Source organism: Chiloscyllium punctatum, chromosome 46, assembly GCF_047496795.1.
Source record: "Chiloscyllium punctatum isolate Juve2018m chromosome 46, sChiPun1.3, whole genome shotgun sequence".
NCBI lineage: Eukaryota > Metazoa > Chordata > Chondrichthyes > Orectolobiformes > Hemiscylliidae > Chiloscyllium > Chiloscyllium punctatum.
Window position 1 is genome coordinate 59749990 of NC_092784.1, and position 21550 is coordinate 59771539.

Consider the following 21550-nt stretch of genomic DNA (forward strand, 5'->3'; position numbering starts at 1 on the left):
TACTGCTTCTGGGCCAAGGTGAACCAAGGGTCATGAGGCATTATCATATGCCACAGGGAAAGTCATTAAAAGGTCTGACCATTTCATTTCTTATGGTGAAGCCGACTCCATGGAGATGGTGTTCTTCTTCTGGTTTGCTATTCTAGGAAAAGGTATAACCAAGTCAGTGTTCCTTAAGCTGGTCTTCTCCTGTTAGTCATGTCTAGCTCAGGGCAGCAATGTCGATATTGCAATACTGGAGTTCCTGGGCTATGATGGCAGTGTGATGTTCAGGTCATTGTTGGGTTAGGGCCCATAACGGTCCTGGTATTTCAGGTCCTGAAATTCATTTGGGTGGGGTTGATGGAAGCAGGAGACTAGGGTAGAAAATCACTGCACATGGATTCTTTGGACATGTCATGATCAACCACCATACAGTCCCAGCAGAGTGAGGTTTTGACCTAATAGCAAGGAAAATCTGAGACAACTGGAGACCTGGCTCTGCTGGAGGACAGGGGTACTAACAAACACTCATGTTCCAACAATTGTTACCATGGTTGAAGAGAAGGTGAAAGCATGGCAATGGTTATGATAGTTGATAGGCCTGTATGCTTTTCTCCTCCATGAAGCAGGAGTTATCTTGTAAGATAAACATTTCTGGAGAAGCTTTTAGCACACCCGTCATATTCACAGAAAATGGTTTATTCTCCATATGCCTGCACAGGTTATTGAGTAACCACCGGTTCTTGGAAAATGTGGTTTTGCAACTGAAAGAGCAAATAAAGAGATTCTGGGAGAGTTTGTCTCACTCTGACATCAACAGCTGCTCCTCGCTTGCCACCTCCTCACTCCCTCGGGTCCCCTCCTCCTCATTCCCTTAGGCTGGTCTTTCCTCCTCGGTTTCTCGGGCCAAGAGTGAGAGTACCGTTTCATCCTTACACTGTGATGGTGGGCACAATGTCAAATATAGCCTAGTAATAGATGACTGGAACCTCATAATAAGAAAGAAAATTTAGCACCTTCTAGACATCAATCCCATCAGCACCCATACATTTTTACATATGATCTGTACTGTCTATTACCAATGTAAAACATTGTTTGATTTGATCAGCCATTTTTTGGGACATACTGCCTAGACATTTAGCAGCAGTAAAATTAATACATTGCATTGCTCAATTGGGTGGTAGACAAAGCAACTGACCAGTGTGACGTCTGCTACATAGGCCATCTGCCTCAGCAACTGGCTGAACAAATCAAAGGGGATCCTCCTTTGATTGTTCATAATGAGGTAGAATACAGACCATACTCAACCAGCCTGCATCTGTGAAACCCAAAACAAACTCTCCACTGTTGGGTACCATTCCATGTTTGGATAGCACTTGGTGAACTATCTTTAGTGTGTTTGTAAGTACATTAACACCAAATGTATGATAGTCAAGTTTATAAAATGTCTCATTCACACTTGCTTGAAGCAACATACATTCATACACTTACAAATTAAAGGAATATGCCTTTTTAGAAGTATTCAAGACCAATAGTCTTTGGAAACTGTAAAGTTCCCTGTTCCTTTTCCCATGGCAACACCAGGGCCAGTCAGAGTAGACATGCAAATCAATCAGCACTTTTTCTCCTGTAATATAAATTGTTGTGCTCATTTAAATTTTGACATTCTTAATTTTGTCATTCCTGATTGAGTATAAAACAAAATGCATTAGCTTCATGCCTATTTTTGTGCAATATTCAAACTACTGAAAAAATTAAGTGATATTGCAATAGACTGACAGTTCAGAAAGCCAAGCCTCGAGCTCTCCAAACCCTATTTGCTCTTATACAAGAGACATTTTCTGGGAGAGGTATATTTAATGTTAAGCATTCATCTCAAACAGAAACTGTGTGGACCCACAGCCATATTTAGACAACAGGGTTGAACTAGCTTCCTTCTTGAGAGCAACTATGATGTTTTCTAGATTCCACTTGGATGGGAATATATCAATGCCAATAAAAATATTGTAGGCCAACTTCAGAACAAGTTCCTTCAAAAGTTCTTTAAGAAGTCAAGCATTCATGTAATCAGAGCTTTGAAGGCAGCCTGGAATTGAAAAAGAATATTCAAGAATCTTTCATTAATCTTGGTTTGACCCAGTCACTGAAGGGATATGAATTTCAAAATCTAATTCAGCAATTATGACATTTAGAACTCTTCCACATGCAACATGTGTAGGATGTCACCTTGGCAATTAGGGAGACTGGACCCAGTGTTAGCATGTACCTTTTGCCCTTTGAGCTAAAGATCGAGCTTTCAAGTCCATTCCATTATTTAAGTACTTATCTTAGGCTGACACAGAAACAGTATTTTCTTTTTAATGAGACATTAAATTTACATCCTAATAAGCATAAATCCACAGCACAAAAATCCCTAGAGTTGGCTGGAATTAACAATTTCACTTACAGAAGGCAAAAGGATAACTGATTGCGAAATGGAAAAGTTAACAGTGATGCTGTGGGGTACATTTTTCTGAGGTTTGAACTAAGATTGAGCATTATGCCTGAGAAAAGGGAGCTTTGATATAAATAAAGCCTTTGCTATATAGCACTGATGCTGACAGTGGATGCACAGAATTACTGAAGCACTTTATTTCTCCTGAAATTGACATTGCTCACATCAGTGAATCCAAAAAATTGCTTAAATTCAGAAAATACTCAAAATCCTGAGTCCTTAATTTCAGTTGAGCGCTGTAATCCATTATTGTTGCTCTCTTGTGTCCCCATTATTGTCAATGTTCTTAGAAAATATGTTCATGCGTAATGACACGGTTTTTTCTCAATATATTGCGACATTAAAGAACATAAACTACTCCAAGGCAAAAATAGTGAATTGTTCTAATATTTTGCAAACTTCTGCCTGGAGCACAAGAACCCTTAACAGCCTCTCAGTCTTTTGCCCTGTATTCAGTTAACCCTTACTCTAAATGAATAATCTGGAACTTATGTTCGCAGCAAAATAAACAGTGCTAGCACTGTGTTTTTCTCTCAGCACTAAATCACTAGTAGGGATTAGTGTGATCTCTATTATGTGAGTTAATTATAGATAGGAGGGAAAGATATGGTGCTTTAAAACAGAAATCCAGGGAGTAAACCAAGGGAATTAAGTGCAAAATATTGCTTCAACATGGTATTGGTGCTATTTTGCTGAAGCCAGAATGTCATTATTAAGGTGACACTTGGTCTCAGCACCTCTGAACCAGGGATGGAATAAATAAGCCTAGACTCCCAATAATCTTTGCTGCAAAATGTGTCCATGTGAAGTTTGTTCAAGAGTAGTATCTGACTCCGATTTCCTCCTTACCATTGAACATGTACTGATTTGGTCCACACATGATGATTAATCTTTTAGACATGATATCAAAATGCTTCCATAATCAGTTCATCATAATTTGTAACTAATCTCACTACTGCACATTGAAAACAGTGGCTGAAAATGGCCATTTCTGCAGTTTCTTTTCAGCAACCTCCAGAACTTAAAGTAAGCAAACTTTCAGGACTATTTTTCTTGAACATAACTCTTGCTTTAGCACTATTTTACGTGAATTTCTCTACTTTCCTGTCGGACCCCCATGAATCTCAACTCCCTTGTCGATCAAAAATCTATCTAACTCTGCCTTGTATAAATTCAATGACAAAGCCTCCACTACTTTCTGGGGAAGTGAATTCTAGACTTTAACTCAGAGAAAATAATTTTTCTATGCCATCCCTAAAAAGGAAATGCATTATTCTTAAACTATGAACAGTCACATCTTTCCCCCAGACTCCCACCAACACCTTTTATATTTGTCATAAAACTTCCTTTCTTGCTTTTATATACCATTCCCTCTGTAATAAGTGGATACATTCCATGTGCCTTCCTGAGCACAAGCTGCTGATCCATCCTCTCCTCCAATCAAGGTGAATTTTCAGGGCCTAGATATTTTAAAATCTGTCCAGACTATGAGTTAATGAATGCCCTGTCACATCAGGCCTGTGCTTATGTACAGACATGGTACATGAGTCTCCACCTCACTTGTTGTCTACCAGGGTTCAGCATGAATTCCATTTCAAAAGTGTAATGCTAGTTCAAGTGGGAACCATCCACAACACAAAACTGGCAATAAATTCTGAAATAGCATACAACAGTCATGTTTAAAATGATGAAAGATAAATATGAGAAACTAAATGGAAGCATACTGCTTCAATTCAGCAAGTGAACTTATATTTATATAGTTTCTTTATTCTATGAAGCAAGGTACAAAAGTAATGCAAAACCAAGTATTCAAAATTAGGTTGGATCAGTGGATGAGAAGAAGAGCAATGAAAATACTTCGGAACAAAATGTGTAAATATGATCAGGAGTATATGCTAAATCAAACATTGAACTCAAACAGAGACTGGTTAGTCTGAATTAGCTGTTCCCATGTTACAACTTCTACGTATTTTATTTTCACTCATTTATTTCTGTGTCCACAGCTGCATGGTATATGAAAGGAAGAATGGTCCCAAAACGAAGTGATGTCGATGACCCAGTTCCTGAGTCCAGACAAAGAACAAGCAGAAAAAAAAATAATATTTTACATAGAGTTTTCCAGGGAAAAAGTGATTGCTTATTACATGAATTCAAAAGCTAAAAATTATATTAGAATTAAGTTGTAATTTCAACTCTCAAATGTTGCTACAAATGTTCAAAGTTTGTGAGAAGATTTGTAGCTCGGGTGCTCGTTGTTGTGGTTTTGTTCGCTGAGCTGGGAATTTGTGTTGCAGACATTTCGTCCCCTGTCTAGGTGACATCCTCAGTGCTTGGGAGCCTCCTGTGAAGTGCTTCTGTGATGTTTCCTCTGGCATTTATAGTGGTTTGTCTCTGCCGCTTCCGGTTGTCAGTTCCAGCTGTCCGCTGCAGTGGCCGGTATATTGGGTCCAGGTCGATGTGCTTGTTGATTGAATCTGTGGATGAGTGCCATGCCTCTAGGAATTCCCTGGCTGTTCTCTGTTTGGCTTGTCCTATAATAGTAGTGTTGTCCCAGTCGAACTCATGTTGCTTGTCATCTGCGTGTGTGGCTACTAAGGATAGCTGGTTGTGTCGTTTCGTGGCTAGTTGGTGTTCATGGATACGGATCGTTAGCTGTCTTCCTGTTTGTCCTATGTAGTGTTTTGTGCAGTCCTTGCATGGGATTTTGTACATGCTGGGTATCGGGTCCTTTGTCCTGGTGAGTTGCTGTCTGAGAGTGGCTGTTAGTTTGTGTGCTGTTATGAGTCCTAGTGGTCGTAGTAGTCTGGCTGTCAGTTCAGAAATGTTCTTGATGTGTGGTAACGTGGCTAGTCCTTTGGGTTGTGGCATGTCCTCATTCTGCTGTCTTTCCCTTAGGCATCTGTTGATTAAATTGCGCGGGTATCCATTTTTGGCAAATACATTGTAGAGGTGTTCTTCTTCCTCTTTTTGCAGTTCTGGTGTACTGTAGTGTGTTGTGGCCCTTTTGAACAGTGTCTTGATGCAACTTCTTTTGTGTGTGTTGAGGTGGTTGCTTTTGTAGTTCAGGACTTGGTCTGTGTGTGTGGCTTTCCTGTATACCTTTGTGGTGAATTCTCCGTTCGGTGTTCTCTGTACCATCACGTCTAGGAACGGGAGTTGGTTGTCCTTTTCTTCCTCTCTAGTGAATCTGATTCCTGTGAGTGTAGCGTTGATGATCCGGTGTGTGTTCTCTATTTCTGTGTTTTTAATAATTACAAAGGTGTCATCCACATATCTGACCCAGAGTTTGGGTTGAATTTGCGGTAAGACTGTTTGTTCTAATCTTTGCATTACCGCTTCTGCTATGAGTCCAGAGATGGGTGAGCCTATGGGTGTGCCGTTGATTTGTTCATATATTTGATTGTTGAATGTGAAATGTGTTGTGAGGCACAGGTCCAGTAGTTTGAGTATGCAGTCTTTGTTGATAGGTTCACTGTCTTGTTGTCTGTTTTGTATGTCCAGCAGGCTGGCTATTGTTTCTCTGGCTAAGGTTTTGTCGATAGAGGTGAACAGTGCCATTACATCGAATGAGACCATAGTGCTACAAATGTGTTTGCTCAAGGATAGAAAGTGCAAAGTAAATTATAAAGCAAGGACTAGTTTAGTGCATGTTATTGTAATCTGAATGTAAAGAAATACTGTACTGATATGACATGCCTCTCTAACCGGCAGTGAAAGAGGACATTAAGGTCTGTCTCTTCCTGTGACCGGAACATCATCCATCTTATTCTGCACTATGAATGCCATTCTGGCCTGTGGCCAAAGACTGTCATACTATATATAACACGGTCATACAACCAATCAATAATAAAGTGAATCAAGCAATTTCAGCAGAGAAACAGCTGAACAAGCTCATGTGCATCACCTTTCTGGGAATTATGGGGAGTGCTTGTTCTGGAGAAGTGTTACAGAAAGAATGAAAGAAAATTCAAAATTTTTAAAAACAAAATAGCATGATGATTTTTGAGGGATATTATTTCCCAGTTTGTAGCTTTGCAATAGCTGTACTAACCTAAAGCTAGATTTTAATTTCCCTTTGTCCTCTTCTGAATTATACTGAGGTGCAATTTAATGATCAACAATTCACAACTTACCCAAACACTCATTCTTCATTCCAGCCTAAGTAATTGAGTGTCCATTCAGCATCCACTGTGCGGTAGTATCATGTCCAATCACATGTCCTTGATTGATAATAATTAAAATTGAGTGGGAGGAGCTGCAAAATCAAACGTATTCTCCATTCTGGAAATGCAAATAAGATCAACGACACTAGCACAGCCCAGGGTTGGAATTGTCCATTAGAGAGTCTAATTCTGGCTCTAAATGTAGAAGAGAGAGTCACTGCTGCAGAGGGACTGATCAGGTTTTCTTCCACAATGATGTGATAGTTAGCTTATTACATATGGATGCAGTTTTTGTACAACAACAATGAAGTATCTTAGAGGGCAATTCCAACCGGGATCATCCAGGGTCCAAGGTCCTTATGGCATATTTAAAGGCCACCTAGACATCCCTTCACTTATTACAGGTCAGCAGCACCCTTCAGTTTCACACTGAAAGGATGAACTGGCATAACATTGATGCAATGTGCATCGGCAATAGCACAGAGACATTCACTTTGAAAGATGTACCTTCTGGAATAAGTTCATGGTTACAACTTGAAAGAAGTATCTGAAGATCTCTGATGCTTAGAAGGACTGCTGGAGATCAGGACCTTGATCAGCCCCATACAGCTGACAAGCTTCTATTCTCCACCATAACAGCCATGTTGGAGATTCAAAGACAAACAAGGGAACATTAGGGAGAGGAAATCAGTCGACAAGGTATAAGCTGTCTCAGTTGTGACTTTGGCATGCAAGGACTTACTGTGCTTCCAAGGAAAGGTGCCTTGGGCATTCATGCTCAGCAGAACACATTGTGGTTGCCAGACTTGCACTTACACCTGAACGCCATCAATATAGCCATGTATACAATGACTACAAGGTGATCTCCCACCAGATGACCCTTCATTTCAGGGAGCTAGTGACGTTCTATCATATCCACAGAGAGGAGTTCCAGTCAGACACCCTGGAGGTTTTATCAGAGGATATTCAGAACTTCACCTTTGGCAGGGACCCCATTCCTGCTGCAGGTCAGGTCAAGGAGTCTATACGTGCACTGTGCAGCAGACTGTCAGTTTTGGGGCCCTTTAAACCTCAAGCAAATTTATCACAGTCAACGGGGTGTACCAGTCAAGAAGCTACCTTTAGAAACCAGCTGCAGATATCAGGACTGCACTTAGACATGGTGATTACAAAGAAAGAACAACAAATGATCAGTGATGAGTATGCCTCATGTTATTATCATTACTAGGAATGTAATTCACAAGAGCATTTCAGCTCAGGAAAATAGCATTGTCAGATGACGCAAGAATTAAAGAGAAAGTTCACTAGATTGTACAGAATAGAGAGAGAATCTATTTGAGGAATTAAAAAAAGTGACCAGACTCTACAAATTGGAAAAATTAAAAATCTTTCCTCTAGCTAAGGGTTCCACAGCCAGAATGACAGGTAAGGACTTAGTTTTTTTCAGGAGGATGGGATGTGAAGGATTGGAATTGGCCCATTATAAGATTACTGGAGGCACAGCCACTAGACACTCACTAATGCAACTTTAGAACTGTGGAAGAGAAACAGCTCCAAGACTACAGGGATAGTGGGGGAGTATAGCGATGAGTTCTATCAGCCATGATGTAGGTTTGTGGAGCATGCTCCAGGGTCATACTGACCTAATAATGCCCCTCTTTCTGCTCTCCATATGTCCTACCATCTGCCTTACAAAGTTCTCTGCATGACTCCATTTACTGCATTTGTCATGGTGATGTAAGCTATAAAGCCAGGGTTTGATAGTCTGTGGCATTCAAGGACCTCTGGCCAAGTCAATGATGGCCCTTTTGAAGCCATGTGCTGCATTGTACCTCTCCTTAACATCAATCAGAGATTCCTCAATGATGTCATCAGCTGGATTTTCTGGAGGCAACCCAAGTTTCCCAGCTGCCAACTCTGTAATCAACGAGGGAAACTGAAAACATTAGCCACTTGTGAGTGCACCAGAATATAGGAATCATGGAGAGGTCCTGATTATTATACACAAACTTGATATGGTCACATGACAGCTGTAGATTAAGGGACTGTTTCCTGCTGACAAAGAGCCCAGGCTGACTTGTGGTGGATCTTTTTGTGAACTGAAAACAGTTTCTACTGGTGTTCCACAGGGGTCAGTCATAGAAGCTTTATAGCATGGAAAAAGGCCCTTCAAGTCCAAAGCATCTTTCAACTCTTATCCTACTTTCCAGCACTTGGCCCATAGGCTTGCATGCTATGATGATTCAAGTGCTCATCTAAATATTTATTAAATGTCTTGAGGGCTCCTAAAAAGGTGATAGAGGTAGAAGTGTAGTCCAGGTGAATCTTTAAATGTCTTGCTCTTTACCTTTAAACTGTGCTTGCTGGTTAGTGACCCCTATGCTAAAGGGAGAAGTTTCTCCTTATCTACAGCTCTCATAACTTTTATAGATTATGGACAAATTATGACAGATACAAAACAGCAGATGCTCTAGAGAAATAACCCATGCCTCTCCAAGTGGAGATTAATTCTGTCCCTCAGAACATTTTTCCAATATTTTCTGTATCACTGACATTAGACTCAATGTATGTAGTTTCCTGGTTTATCCACATCATCTTTCTCGAAGACCCTTCATGTTTGCAGGCCTCTGGCACACTTCCTGTGATCTGACAGGATTTGAAAATTAATATCAGAGCCCTGCAATCCATTCACTTGCCTTTCACAGCAACCTGGAATACATTTCATCCAAGGTTGGGGATTTATTCATTTTCAAGCCCACTAAAACCACAAATGTCTCCTCCCTCTCAATACTAATTTGCTGATTTCTATACCTCCATTGTCTCAGCTATGCCTTATGGCTCCACACTTTAAAACGCCTTTGGATTTTTATTAATATTACTCAACAGTGTTTTTTCATGTTCCCTCTTCAGACTCCTAATTTCTATTTTAAGTAATGCCATGCACTTTCTGCACCCAAGGGCATCTTCTGTTTTGTACCCTAGGTATCTGTCACAATCTTTTTTTTATTCATTCACAGGATGTGGACATCGTTGGTTAGGGCAACATTTATTACCCATCCCTAATTCCCCAGCAGTTTCCTTTTTTTAAAGGACATTAGTGAACCAGATGAGTTGTTCCGACAATTGACAATTCCAATGGCAGCCATGACGTGATTTGAAGCCAGGTCCCCAGAACATTACATGGGTCTCTGGATTATTAGTGTAGCGATAATACTACTAGGATAAACCTCCCTAGCTTCTTTTTTATCCTTAGTTAATCCTGTCTCTCCCTTGACATTGAAGATTCTCAGGACTTGTTGATCACACGCTTCATTTTACGGGAACATGTTGGCCCTGCACTGATACTTTCCTCTTTTGAACATCTCCCACTGCTCAGATGTGTATATTCATGCAAGTTGCTGTTACCAGTCCTCTTTGACTAGATTTTGTCTTAACACATTAAAATCAGCCTTCCTCCAATTCTGAACTTTTATTTCAGATTCACCTTTACCCTTATCCATAATTACCTTAAATCTTGTTAATTATGGTCACTATCACTGAAATTCTTCCCCATTGAACATATCCACCACTTGTCCAGCTTTCCTACCTCAAATTAAATTCGGTATTTTTAGAGGATTTTCTACGTGGGCTTAAAAGGCTATTCTAGATACATTTTAAGAATTTCTTCCCCTCCAAGCATTTTACACTTTGTCAATTAAGTGTTAATACTGGGAAAGTTGAAATCCTACATTGGTATTATAATAAAATTTTTACACTTCTCTGAAATGTGCCTCTGAAATCTGTTTATCTGTCTTACCCTCACTGTTTGGAGGTTTATTATACGCCTCCAATGAACTGATTACCCTTTTTTTGAAGTTTGAGGAACCTTCTAAGATATCGTCCCTCATTAAAGTAGTAATTGACTCCTTAATCAATATTGTGATACCACATTCTCTTCCTCAGTATTGGGTCTCTTGCTGTTTGGAGTATATATTCATGACTTGGACTTAAATATGGAGGCATGTTTGGGAAATCTGCAACCATTACAAAAAATTAGCTGGATAGTTGATAGTGAAGAGGATGGCTGTGGATTGCAGGAGTTTGGTTATTAGTGGATAAGTAGCAAATGAAATTTAATTCAGTGAATTGTGAAATTATGCGTTTGAAGGAAAACAATACAAAGGAATACATAATAAATGGGAAGGTACTGAGAGAGATAAAGAAAGTGAGAGACCTTAGAATGCAGGTCCAGGTCCTTCAATGAACCGAACAGGTAGGTAGGTTGGTTAAAAAAGATATATGGATGTTTTTGGGTGAGGTTTGAGTACAAAAACAGGGATGTAATGATGCTAAAGAATACTGAAACTATGTAAAACACTGGTTAGGCCACAGCTGGATTTTGTGGATAGTTCTGGTAACCACACAACAAGGACATAATTGTTCTGGAGAGTGTAAAGAAAAGATCTACAAGATGTTGCCTGGTCTTGAAAATTGCAATTCTGAAAAAAGATTGGATAAGTGAGAGTCATTTTGCTTAGAACAGAGGAAGCTGACAGACAACTGAATGGAGATGTACAAAATATTGAGGAGCTTGGAAAGAGTGGACAGAGAAGACTTGTATGACCTCGCACAAGCAGACAGTTGCTAAGGGAAACAGACTTAAAGGCGGTGATCAGCAGGAGATTTAGAAGGAACATGATGTAAGATCCACCATACTGGATCTCTGCCCAGTCTGGTGGTTGAAGTGGAAACAGTCAACTCATTTAAAAGGAATTTGTATCTGCACTGAAATATTGACACCTGTAAGGTTATAGGCTAAGTACTGTAAAGTGTAATTGGAATGGGTTGTTTATTCAGCAGGCATAGATAACAGAGTTGAAGAGCCTCTTTCTGTCTGTAACTTTTCAATATGTGCAATCTATTACACAGATTGTCGGTGTGGAGTTTGTACATTCTCCCCGTGTCTGCATGGGTTTCCTATGGGTGCTCTGGTTTCCTCCCACAGTCAAAAGATGAGCAGGTTAGGTGAATTGGCCCAAGCTAAAATTGCCCATAGTGTTGAGGGATGTATAGTTTTGGCCAGGGGAAATGTAGGGTAATGGGTCTGGGTGGGGTGCTCTTTGGAGGGGCAGTGTGGACTTGTTGGGCCGAAGGGCCTGTTTCCACACTGTAGGAATTCTAATTCTAATTCTAATTCTAACATTGTACCTATAGGAAACCTGCAAATGCAGAACACTAGGGCATCTGGTCAGCATGAACAAGTTGGACCAAAGGGTCTGTTTCCATGCTGTACAGCTCTATGACAGGGACGCTTAAGAATGTCTTTGTACTTTCTTGGACAAATAACAAGCTTCTCTTCAGTGAGGTTAAACCTAACTGTTGAACTCAGGCCCTGGCACGATAGACACGCTAACCACCCATCTTGATCAACTAATTGAAGAAAATTAAGGTTTCAATCTCAGATCATTTTGTCTTTCACCCAACTCCCAGAGATAAATCCAATTCAGCAACCAGCCCAGAAGATGCAGAATAGGACAAGCACATGATACCATGTCTATTTCATCCTTCCCAGACAGCATTCCTCCTCTCTCCACTGATCTTTCTTCCATTACACCACCTTTGCTTCATCCTGCCCCATGGGCACTGCAACTCTTCTCCCTCATGCTGTCATTCATGGAAGCTACATCACAACTCACACATTCACACTGGTTTAAAATAAGCTACATTTCTTGAAGAGCAAGCAGCCAGTATCTACTCCAAAGTACTCAAAAGAAGTCAATCTCACCTGATGCGTGCCACTACGTTATCTCACTTTCATCCTGCCCTCTACAGAAAATTTGACCCCGGAAACTGAACTTGCAATTATGTTTATTTGTATGGCTCAATAGTGCCACAGCCAGTGCAGTTATCGACTTAATCCTGGTATTGGTACTCAGCACTGGTTTCATCATGTAGTGGTTTGGCCAAATGTTAAGAACATGCAGGTCCTCATGTTGTTAACTAGCTGTATAAGCAATAGTAAAAATATTTTCAGGGTATTCTGTTCAACAAAACAAGACTAAAATTTGAAATAAGAGATTAGCCTAAAATGTAAATTCTTTCTAACCAGGACATTACACAGTAATCTAAGATTTAAGAAACAGAAGTTGAAAATTTCTGGTATTACGAGAAAAACAGGAATGGGATATTTTGCAAAACATCCCATTTTGCAAAACATGGTTTGATGATTTGATTCTATGATTGGCTATGCTTAATATAAATCTGACAATGTACTACTTTATAAAGACACATGTTTCATGTCATGTGAAAAACAATGCAATTTTGTGCTATCAAGCTGAAGTTTGTCACTTAATGGTGATACATTTGAATTGTTATTGTTAAGTAAACACAAAGCAAGGATAAAATGAATTTAATTGTTATTTGCTTTGGGAGACATCAGGATTGAAGATGATTGTAAATTCTGACTTCCTGTCAGGAATCTCCATTATAAAATGTTTTTGCCCTTTTTTATTTTACATCTGGAACAACAAGGGTGTTTTGAATACACAATTAAACTGGCTGACCTCCTGAGGCATTGCTCAATGATCTGACAGCAATGGGAGGGCAATATTGGAAGGATTATAGAGTAAGAAGAGATGCACCTTCACAACAAAAGAATACAAACAACACTTCTGCCCATAAGTTGAAAACTCTCTTGCTTTTAAATTGGTTGCCATAGAGTAAGTAATCAGCATTTTCCTCAGTCACTATAGATAAATACAATGGAGATGCATAAATACCTTTTTATATCAACATTCTTTTCAAACTCTTAATATAAATTGAATAAAATACAGACTCTCCATCTCAGTCTCAAGAAGCCATGCTCTTGTGTGAGAAAGAAGTTATGAAGCTTTCCTGTGAAATCTCACATCAAAAGAGATTCTAAATTTATCCTTTAGCTTGTTTTGAAAAAAATTTTGAAACACATACTCACATAATATTATAATCTGAGGAAAGATTTATTTTCATGGTAGCAAAGCAAATCATGTGATGCTTGTTATGATTTTCCATGCTGGAAGCAGAAATTGACCCATAAACTCCTTTCTGCACAGATAATTGGTAACTTGGACAGATTTAAAATCAGACCTGATATTTCAGAAATGATTAACTCTAACCATGATTTCTTTGATAAAGGGTAAGGCCTTAGAGAAACAAATCATTAATAAAGCTGTTCAAAGATGCAAGAGGCAACTTCATACATTATTTTCACCATGTTATTGTGAAATACATATATTTTTAAATTCTTCTCATTCAGTTAGAAATGCAGCTTAACAGCCAGCACCTCCACATCATGGTTAGATCCTCGACATGCAACTCTTATACCTATTATGTTATGTCAGCCATTCGGTTTATCTCTAGCACGTTCCTATTTTTGATGTTTTTGTAATTACCTCTCGACCTTAATCAATCAGATCATAGATGACCCCTTTGTTTGCTGTAGAGCTATTGACACTTTACTCACACCATTTGACAGTGTGATCACCTGCAAAGACTTGTCATTCAGCCTGGAGACACTCCACTCACACCATTAGTATTATCTTTTCATATTCGTAATTCCCTGAAATTATCTTGAAATGATCTCTCTGCCTATAAATTCTGTACCTGTGTGCTTCCCTCCACTTCACCCGATGAAGGAACAGCATTCCGAAAGATTGTGATTTCAAATAAACTTATTGGACTATAACTTGGTGTCATGTGACTTCTGACTTTGTCAACCCCAGTCTAACACCAGGACCTTCACATTACACCTTCCCTTCTTCAACTTGGAATGTTAACTGTTTTCTCTCTTCAGTTCTTTCCTGACTTGTGGAGTATTTCCAGTATTTTCTGTTTTTATTTAAGATTTCCAGCATCACCAGCATTTTACTTTAGTGTATGCAAAAGTAAACCATTTAAATCCATTATCCATACCCTTTCCCCATATTCTTTAAATTTCTCTTTGTCCAATAGTCATCCACTTCCTTTTTTAAAAGCTAGATATAGCTAGCACTGAGGGCTAAAGGAAACAAAACAATATGAGTAGACAGTGGGGACAGGGTACTGAGTTGAATGATCAGCCATGACCATATTGAATGGTGAAGCAGATCTGAAGGTCTGAATGGCCAACTTCTGCACATATTTTCTATAATTTTATGTTTAAAAACCACTATAGATTCTACTTCAATCATTCTTCCTGCTCAGCCGTTCTATGCCCTATCATCTATGAAAATTTTGTTTGCAAAAGCTTCTAAGTGAGTTTCTAAAAAATGAAAAACAATTAAATAATTCCACATTACATGTTAGTATAGGAAGGATTAAACTTAACAGAGCCATCTTTCAATTAAGATTGTTGCTATACATTCTACTTTACACACTCAGCTCTTATACCAGTGTAAAATGGTCTTAAAGGGGTGCTGACTCTTTCCAGAACATTATTCCATTTTGCCTTCGACTTGTACATGGAAATCACAGCAAAGCAAAGCCTGGGTTCTCATTGGTAATGTTATCTGTAATTGGCCTATGTATTCATTCATAGAATAATTCTCTGTTTACATCTGAAAGGACAGAAACCTATATTCCATTTTACATTGTTCTCTTAAAATTATACTTACTCTAACTCAAATTATTCACACAAGTATAAATAATACAAAAGCTCTGCATTTCTTTACACCATAGATGAATTGAAAACTCTGTACTCGACACATTTTGAAAAATTAATTTTAGAATAAGCATAGAAAGCAAAAAATAACCATTTACAATGTTTCTCCAAGACTAAAGTCTCAGGAAAAAGCATTCAATTAAAATTAGGATTAAATTTATTTCCAAAGCAACAAATAAAATTACAAAAAAATTGAGGTCCAGAGCCAAGACCAAAACTCAAATTCAAATTCAAATTAATTGAAAGATTGAAATAATGTTGTCAGAAATACTTGCTGAAGTCAAATCTCCTAGTTACTCACATCATACAAGAGATCAGTCCAGCCCTCCATGGTGATGCACTGGAATACAGTCAGCACAGCAAACAGGATGTTATCAAATTGTGTAATTCCATAATTTGGCCCTTCCCAGTATTCAGTGCAGTTCATTCCAACTGGACAGGTTCGAGCAGGCGAGTCTGTCCCACAAGGAGACTCACCCACTATTTCATCTGATAAGTGAACAAGACAATCTAATATTAGCATTTAAATACTGTAGTACTATATTCAAAACAGATTGATTAATTTCATTCAATTAAAGCCACATGGAATATTAAGAGTCATAAATAATGTGCTGTTTCTAATGATATTTCAAAACTCTGTCTCATTCATTTCTCAATATTACTTGAAATCCTGAATCAGATTCCAGTCTATAACTAACCTCACAACATTGTCATGCCAAGAAGGGACAAAATGAGAGATCCTACACTGGTTTTCTTTAAAACAATATTATTTTGTTTGGACATTTATTATATTGATATTTTGTTGGACTGACAACAGATCTGCTACTGATCACATGATGCCAGTTGACTATAATTTCCCAAAACTTCTGATCAGCAGTAACCAGGGACAAAGGTTTACATAATTCTCCTGGAGTGTTATACTTATTGCATCGTACAGACCTTTCAATTAAGAAACTGCAGAAAAGATGTTTACACTCAGCCAGTTTGAAACAAAGGAAACCATTGAAATATGTTACTCATGAGATGATGCTAATGATCTGTACTGTCATCTCCTTAAATACACAATGTTTTTTAACGAGTGACATCAAAACCACCTCATTAGCTGACTGCATCAACTGGGAGCCCGAGTCACATGATTGAAGCACCTGGTTTTGAACATGTTTTATTGTACAGTTTTGACATTGCTTTTCCTTAGTTTTCTTTTAACATCAGAACAGAAAACAGCCAAGCAACTTGGCTTAGCTAATGCTTCCTCAAGTCTCTATCTCTCTCAAAAGTCTGACTTGTGGAAAGGCTCCTGCATTTTGCTTGAAAAGTGAATTATTTCCCAGTCAGCAAAAACTATATCACTATTCTTTCAAATGCAATCCACCTGCATCCAAGGATTTACAAAAAGGAATTCTGCCTAACCAGCTGACTACAAACATTTACTGGATGTTGACTTAAAAATCAAAGATACTGGCACTAATTCACATGATTTTTAAGTAATGTGAAATCACGTTATTTTCCTTTTCTCTTTTCTTCCTTGTATGCTTGTGTACATGTGTATATGTGTGTATTATGATTTATCTCCCAGGTTGAATGCTTGAATAAACATCTTTTCTTGTTTCAACCCTAAAGAGAGTTTATTGTAAGACATTTAAACATTTGACTTCACAAGCAGAGCATTTGTGGCAGGTGGGAGTGGTGTAGTGCAAATGCACCATGGCTTGTTTCGAAAGGGAAAATATAAGAACATAAATTTCAAACTCCTCAGTTATTAACAGAAGTTTTGAAATTAAAAATCACTTTTCCCTTTTGCGCATGATACTGTATGTGGAATGACAGTGGTATATGGTATTGTTATTAGGCTGGCAATTCTAAACTAAAATCACTGTGCTGTCCATTCTTCAAACAGAACCATCGCGGAGCAGACAATAAGCCTGCTGAGGATAAGATTCTGATGCTTGGATTAATCTGATAAAAGCCTTGCAGCATAGTCCAAAAAGACTGTCCTATATAATCCTAATTTGCTGTGCTCTGTATAACTGGAACAGGCGAAGAAGGAATTTGAATGACCATGAAGATCTGGGAGACTGGAGCAGTGATCTGAGTAGAAAGGTGATGGGGGGGTAGAAAGGTAGAAAGGTAGAAAGACCTTCATTCCTGAAGAAAGGCTTATGCCACAAACGATTCTCCTGCTCCTCGGATGCTGCCTGGCCTGCTGTGTTTTTCCAGCACCACACTTTTCAACTCTGGTCTCCAGCATCTGCAGTCCTCACTTTCTCCTTCAATCCAGAATGCCAAGCTAATGAATTTGAATCTCATCATGGCAAATGGTTAAATTTGAATTCAATTTTTTTAAAACCCGGAATAAAGAACTGGCCTAATGGTAACCATGAAACTATTGTCAATGTCACAAAAAGCCATCTGATTCACTAATGTCATTTAGTGATATGTCCTTACCTGATCTGGCCTACATTTGACTCGAGACTCCAGCAGTACGGTTAATGGTCCCCCGAGCAATTAGGGAAAGGCAACAAATGCTGGCATAGCCAGAGATACCCACATCCCATGAATTAACAGCAGCTATCTATTTTCCTCTTCATTATGTTTCCATCTGGCAATGAGCTTTAACATTCAATTGTTTTGTACATAAACCAGTAGAACTCTCAAAATACTTCTACCAATTCATTGTATTCATTGTATTCATTGCTCACTCTGATTATTGAAAAGGGACACACTACATAATGGCTTTCTGGTCCACCTAACTATCTGTGCATCACAAAATTACAGGAAATAGCTTGGATTACAATATAAAGCTGATCTTCCTGCAACAAGTAATTTCTAACCTACAGCAATAAAGTCTACTCTTTTGGGGTGGCACAGTGGCTACTATTGCTGCCTCACAGCACCATGAACCCAGGTTCAATTCCATCCTCAGGCAACTGTCTGTGTGGAGTTTGCACATTGGCAAATTAGCAGGCAGTAGGGTGCCACTGGGATCGGTGCTGGGACCCCAGCTAGTCACAATATATCTCATGGTTTGATGATGGAACAAAATGTAACATCTTAAAGTGTGCAGATGACACCAAGTTGGGTGGGAGGGTGAACTGTGATGAGGATGCAGAGCTCCTCCTACATGATCTGGACAGGTTGGGTGAGTGCGCAAATCATTAGTAGATGCAGTATAATTTGTATAAATCTGAGGCTATTCACTTTGGAAGCAAAGACAAGAAGACAGATTACTACCTGAATGGCTGTAAATTGGGAGAGGGGAGTGTGCAGTGGGACCTGGGTGTCCTTGTGCACCAGTCACTGAAGGTATGTATTCAGGTGCAGCAAGCGGTAAAGAAGACAAATGGTATGTTGGCCTTCACTGTGAGAGGTTTCGAGTACAGGAGCAGGGCTGTGTTGTCACAGGACCTTGGTGAGGCCACACCTAGAATATTGTGTGCAGTTTTGGTCTCTTTTGCTGAGAAAGGATGGCGTGCAGCAACGGTTTACCAGGCTGACTCCGGGAATGGCAGGGCTGACATATGAGGAAAGATTGACTAGGTTAGGATTGTTTTCGCTGGAGTTCAGATGAATGTGGGGGACTCTCATAGAGACTTATAAAATTCTAACAGGACTAGATCGGGTAGATGCAGGGAGGATGTTCCCAATGGTGGGTGTGTCCAGAACCTGGGCTCACAGTCTGAGGATTCGGGGTAGACCATTTCTCCACCCAGAGTGATGAGCCTGTGGAATTCGTTTCCGCAGGAAGTAGGTGATGCCAAAACACTGAATGTACTCAAAAGGCATTTGGGGTGAATGGGGTCAAAGTTAGAGGGAGAAAGCAGGATTAGGCTATTGAGTTGGATGATCATGATGAATGGCAGAATAGGCTCAAAGGACCGAATGTCCACCTCTTGCTCCTATCTCCTATGTATCTCTTCTCTCCATGCCTGCATAGGTTTCTTCCTACAGTCCAGTGTGGGGTGGGTGGACTGGCTATACTAAATTGCCCAAAGTGTTCAGGTATGTGCATGCTAGGTGGATTAGCCATGGGAAATGCAGGGCTAAGGCAGCAGGGTGGTCTGAGAGAGATGCTCTTCACAGGGTCGGTGTGGACCCAATAGCAGAATAGCCTAAAGGTTTTATGATTTTACTTGTTGATATAAAACAGCACTTAAGAGACTAGTCCAGTTATTAAAGAGGGGCAGGAATAATCCATAGGTTTGAGGGGCAAAAGATTAATTCTTCCAGTATAGTAAACACACTTGTGATTGCATATACCTCACTTCAGCACTGAGCTCAAACTGCTAAAGTTATTGGAAGTTGACTAAGTTAGTATTAACAAATTCATTTATTATTTTCTCCCATCTTTTTCTGACCTTCACTTTTAGATGTGCTGACATTTTGCTGAATACAAGCTGTTGGACACCTACAGCACTCTAGCACCTAACTCAGACATCAAATGTCATGTTTGAGGTCAGACAATGAATATAGGTAAAATACTTCAATTTGGGTCATTGCCAAATCTAATCTAAATGTTTTCCACACATATGCATGCATCAACAAGCATCAGTATTAAGTAACAAACTCCAGTTCCACTGGGAGGTTCAAACTTATAATGAACACATTGCAGGGATTGCAGACTAGAGTTTAGATGGAATCTATATTGAATATCAGAAACCTGAGAGTAAATGTTGACTGGAATCTGAGTAAAAGGTTTCAGATGATATACGTATGGAATAAAGAATATCTAGGAGCAATTTATGGGCGATATTCCAAATGTGCCTTCTCAGTTATTTATAAACTATTGAGTCACTTAGAAGGTGCTACACATAGAATCTGATCAACAAATTCAATAACTGTCAACTGAACAAAAGGTCCAATGTAAATAGGGAAAAGCAGTGATGTAATGGCAAGTTAGAAAACACGTTGAAGGCCAATTTGATACCCTTAAGTTAATTAATCTTCAGGTACAAGATACTGCTCACATAAAAAAATGCTTTAGACTGAACTGCAGTTCTATAGATTGTTAAAACAGATTACTAGAGAAGGTGCTGCAATTATGTTTGCTTAGTTTTCCCAAGCAGGTTGCTGGCCTTACTTGCTTTCTTTGTATTCTACATTATCTGCATTAGTTATAGTGTAAGCTTGGTGTAAGATGTTAGGCATGGGGGAGAAGAATTATTTAGCCATTCACTTAATCCTATCTATTTGTTTTAGATGTATAAAACACAATATATCAGGGTTTCCAAGAAAGAAAAGAATTACAGAACTGGATGAGTCCACCTCTAAAATTATTGCATCCCATTTAGGTTTGGCATGTTGGCTCAGTGATTAGCACTGTTACCTCATAGCACCAGGGACCCGGGTTCAATTCCACCCTTGGGAGACTGTCTGTGTGGAGTTTGCATGTTCTCCCCATGTCTGTGTAGGTTTCCACTGGGCGCTCCGTTTTCCTCCCATAGTTCAAAGTTGTGTAAGTTAGGTAAATTGAAGATGCTAAATTGCCCATAATGTTAAGGGATGTGCAGACTTGATGGGTTAGCCATGGGATAAAATCAACAAGGTAAAAACCCATGGGATATGCAGGGTTACAGGAATAGGTTAGGAGATAAGTCTGGGTGGGATGCTCTTCAGAGGGTCAGGGTGGACCAGTTGGGCTAAATGGTCTGTTTCTACACTATAGGGATTCTATGATTCTTACTAACTATTACATTTAACAACCGAAAGAACTACAAATGCTGTAAATCAGAAACAAAAACAGAAGTTGCTGGAAAAGCTCAGCAGGTCTGGCAGCATCTATAAAGAGAAATCAAAATAAACATTTCAGATCCAGTGATCCTTCCTCGGAACTGATGCCAGCTAGAAAAATGTTGGTTTATATGCAGAAGTTAGGGTGGGATGAGGGGCAAAGAGTAAACGATAGGCCAAAGAGAGAGAACAATAGTTGGACAGACAAAGAAGTCGCTAACGATTTGGCTGGGACGTGAATAGCTGTTAGTTGAGACTGTTAGTGGCTAACAATAGATAGCGTGCAATGGCAGACTATATGATAAAAAGCACAGCCGGTCAAGCAGCATCTGAGGAGCAGGAGTGTCAACATTCTGAGCGTGTACTCCTGATGAAGAGCTCATGCTCAAAACATTCACTCTTCTGCTCCTCGGATGCAGCATGACCGGTTGTGCTTTTCCAGCACCACACTTTCTGTCTCCAGTATCTGCAGACCTCACTTTTTCCTATGTGATAACAAGACCTGGTGTGTGTGGTAGGGGGCTAGGA

The 21550-nt window shown here is 39.3% G+C and overlaps 1 protein-coding gene across 1 annotated transcript in view; it reads right to left on the reverse strand.

The window, feature by feature from the left end:
- Positions 1-21550, reverse strand: part of LOC140468175 (voltage-dependent P/Q-type calcium channel subunit alpha-1A-like) — a 620416-nt gene that overhangs the window by 288330 nt on the left and 310536 nt on the right. Inside the window, exon 8 of the mRNA XM_072564404.1 lies at positions 15597-15784. Within this exon, the coding sequence (XP_072420505.1) occupies positions 15597-15784 (188 nt within the window). The remainder of the gene's footprint in view (positions 1-15596; positions 15785-21550) is intronic.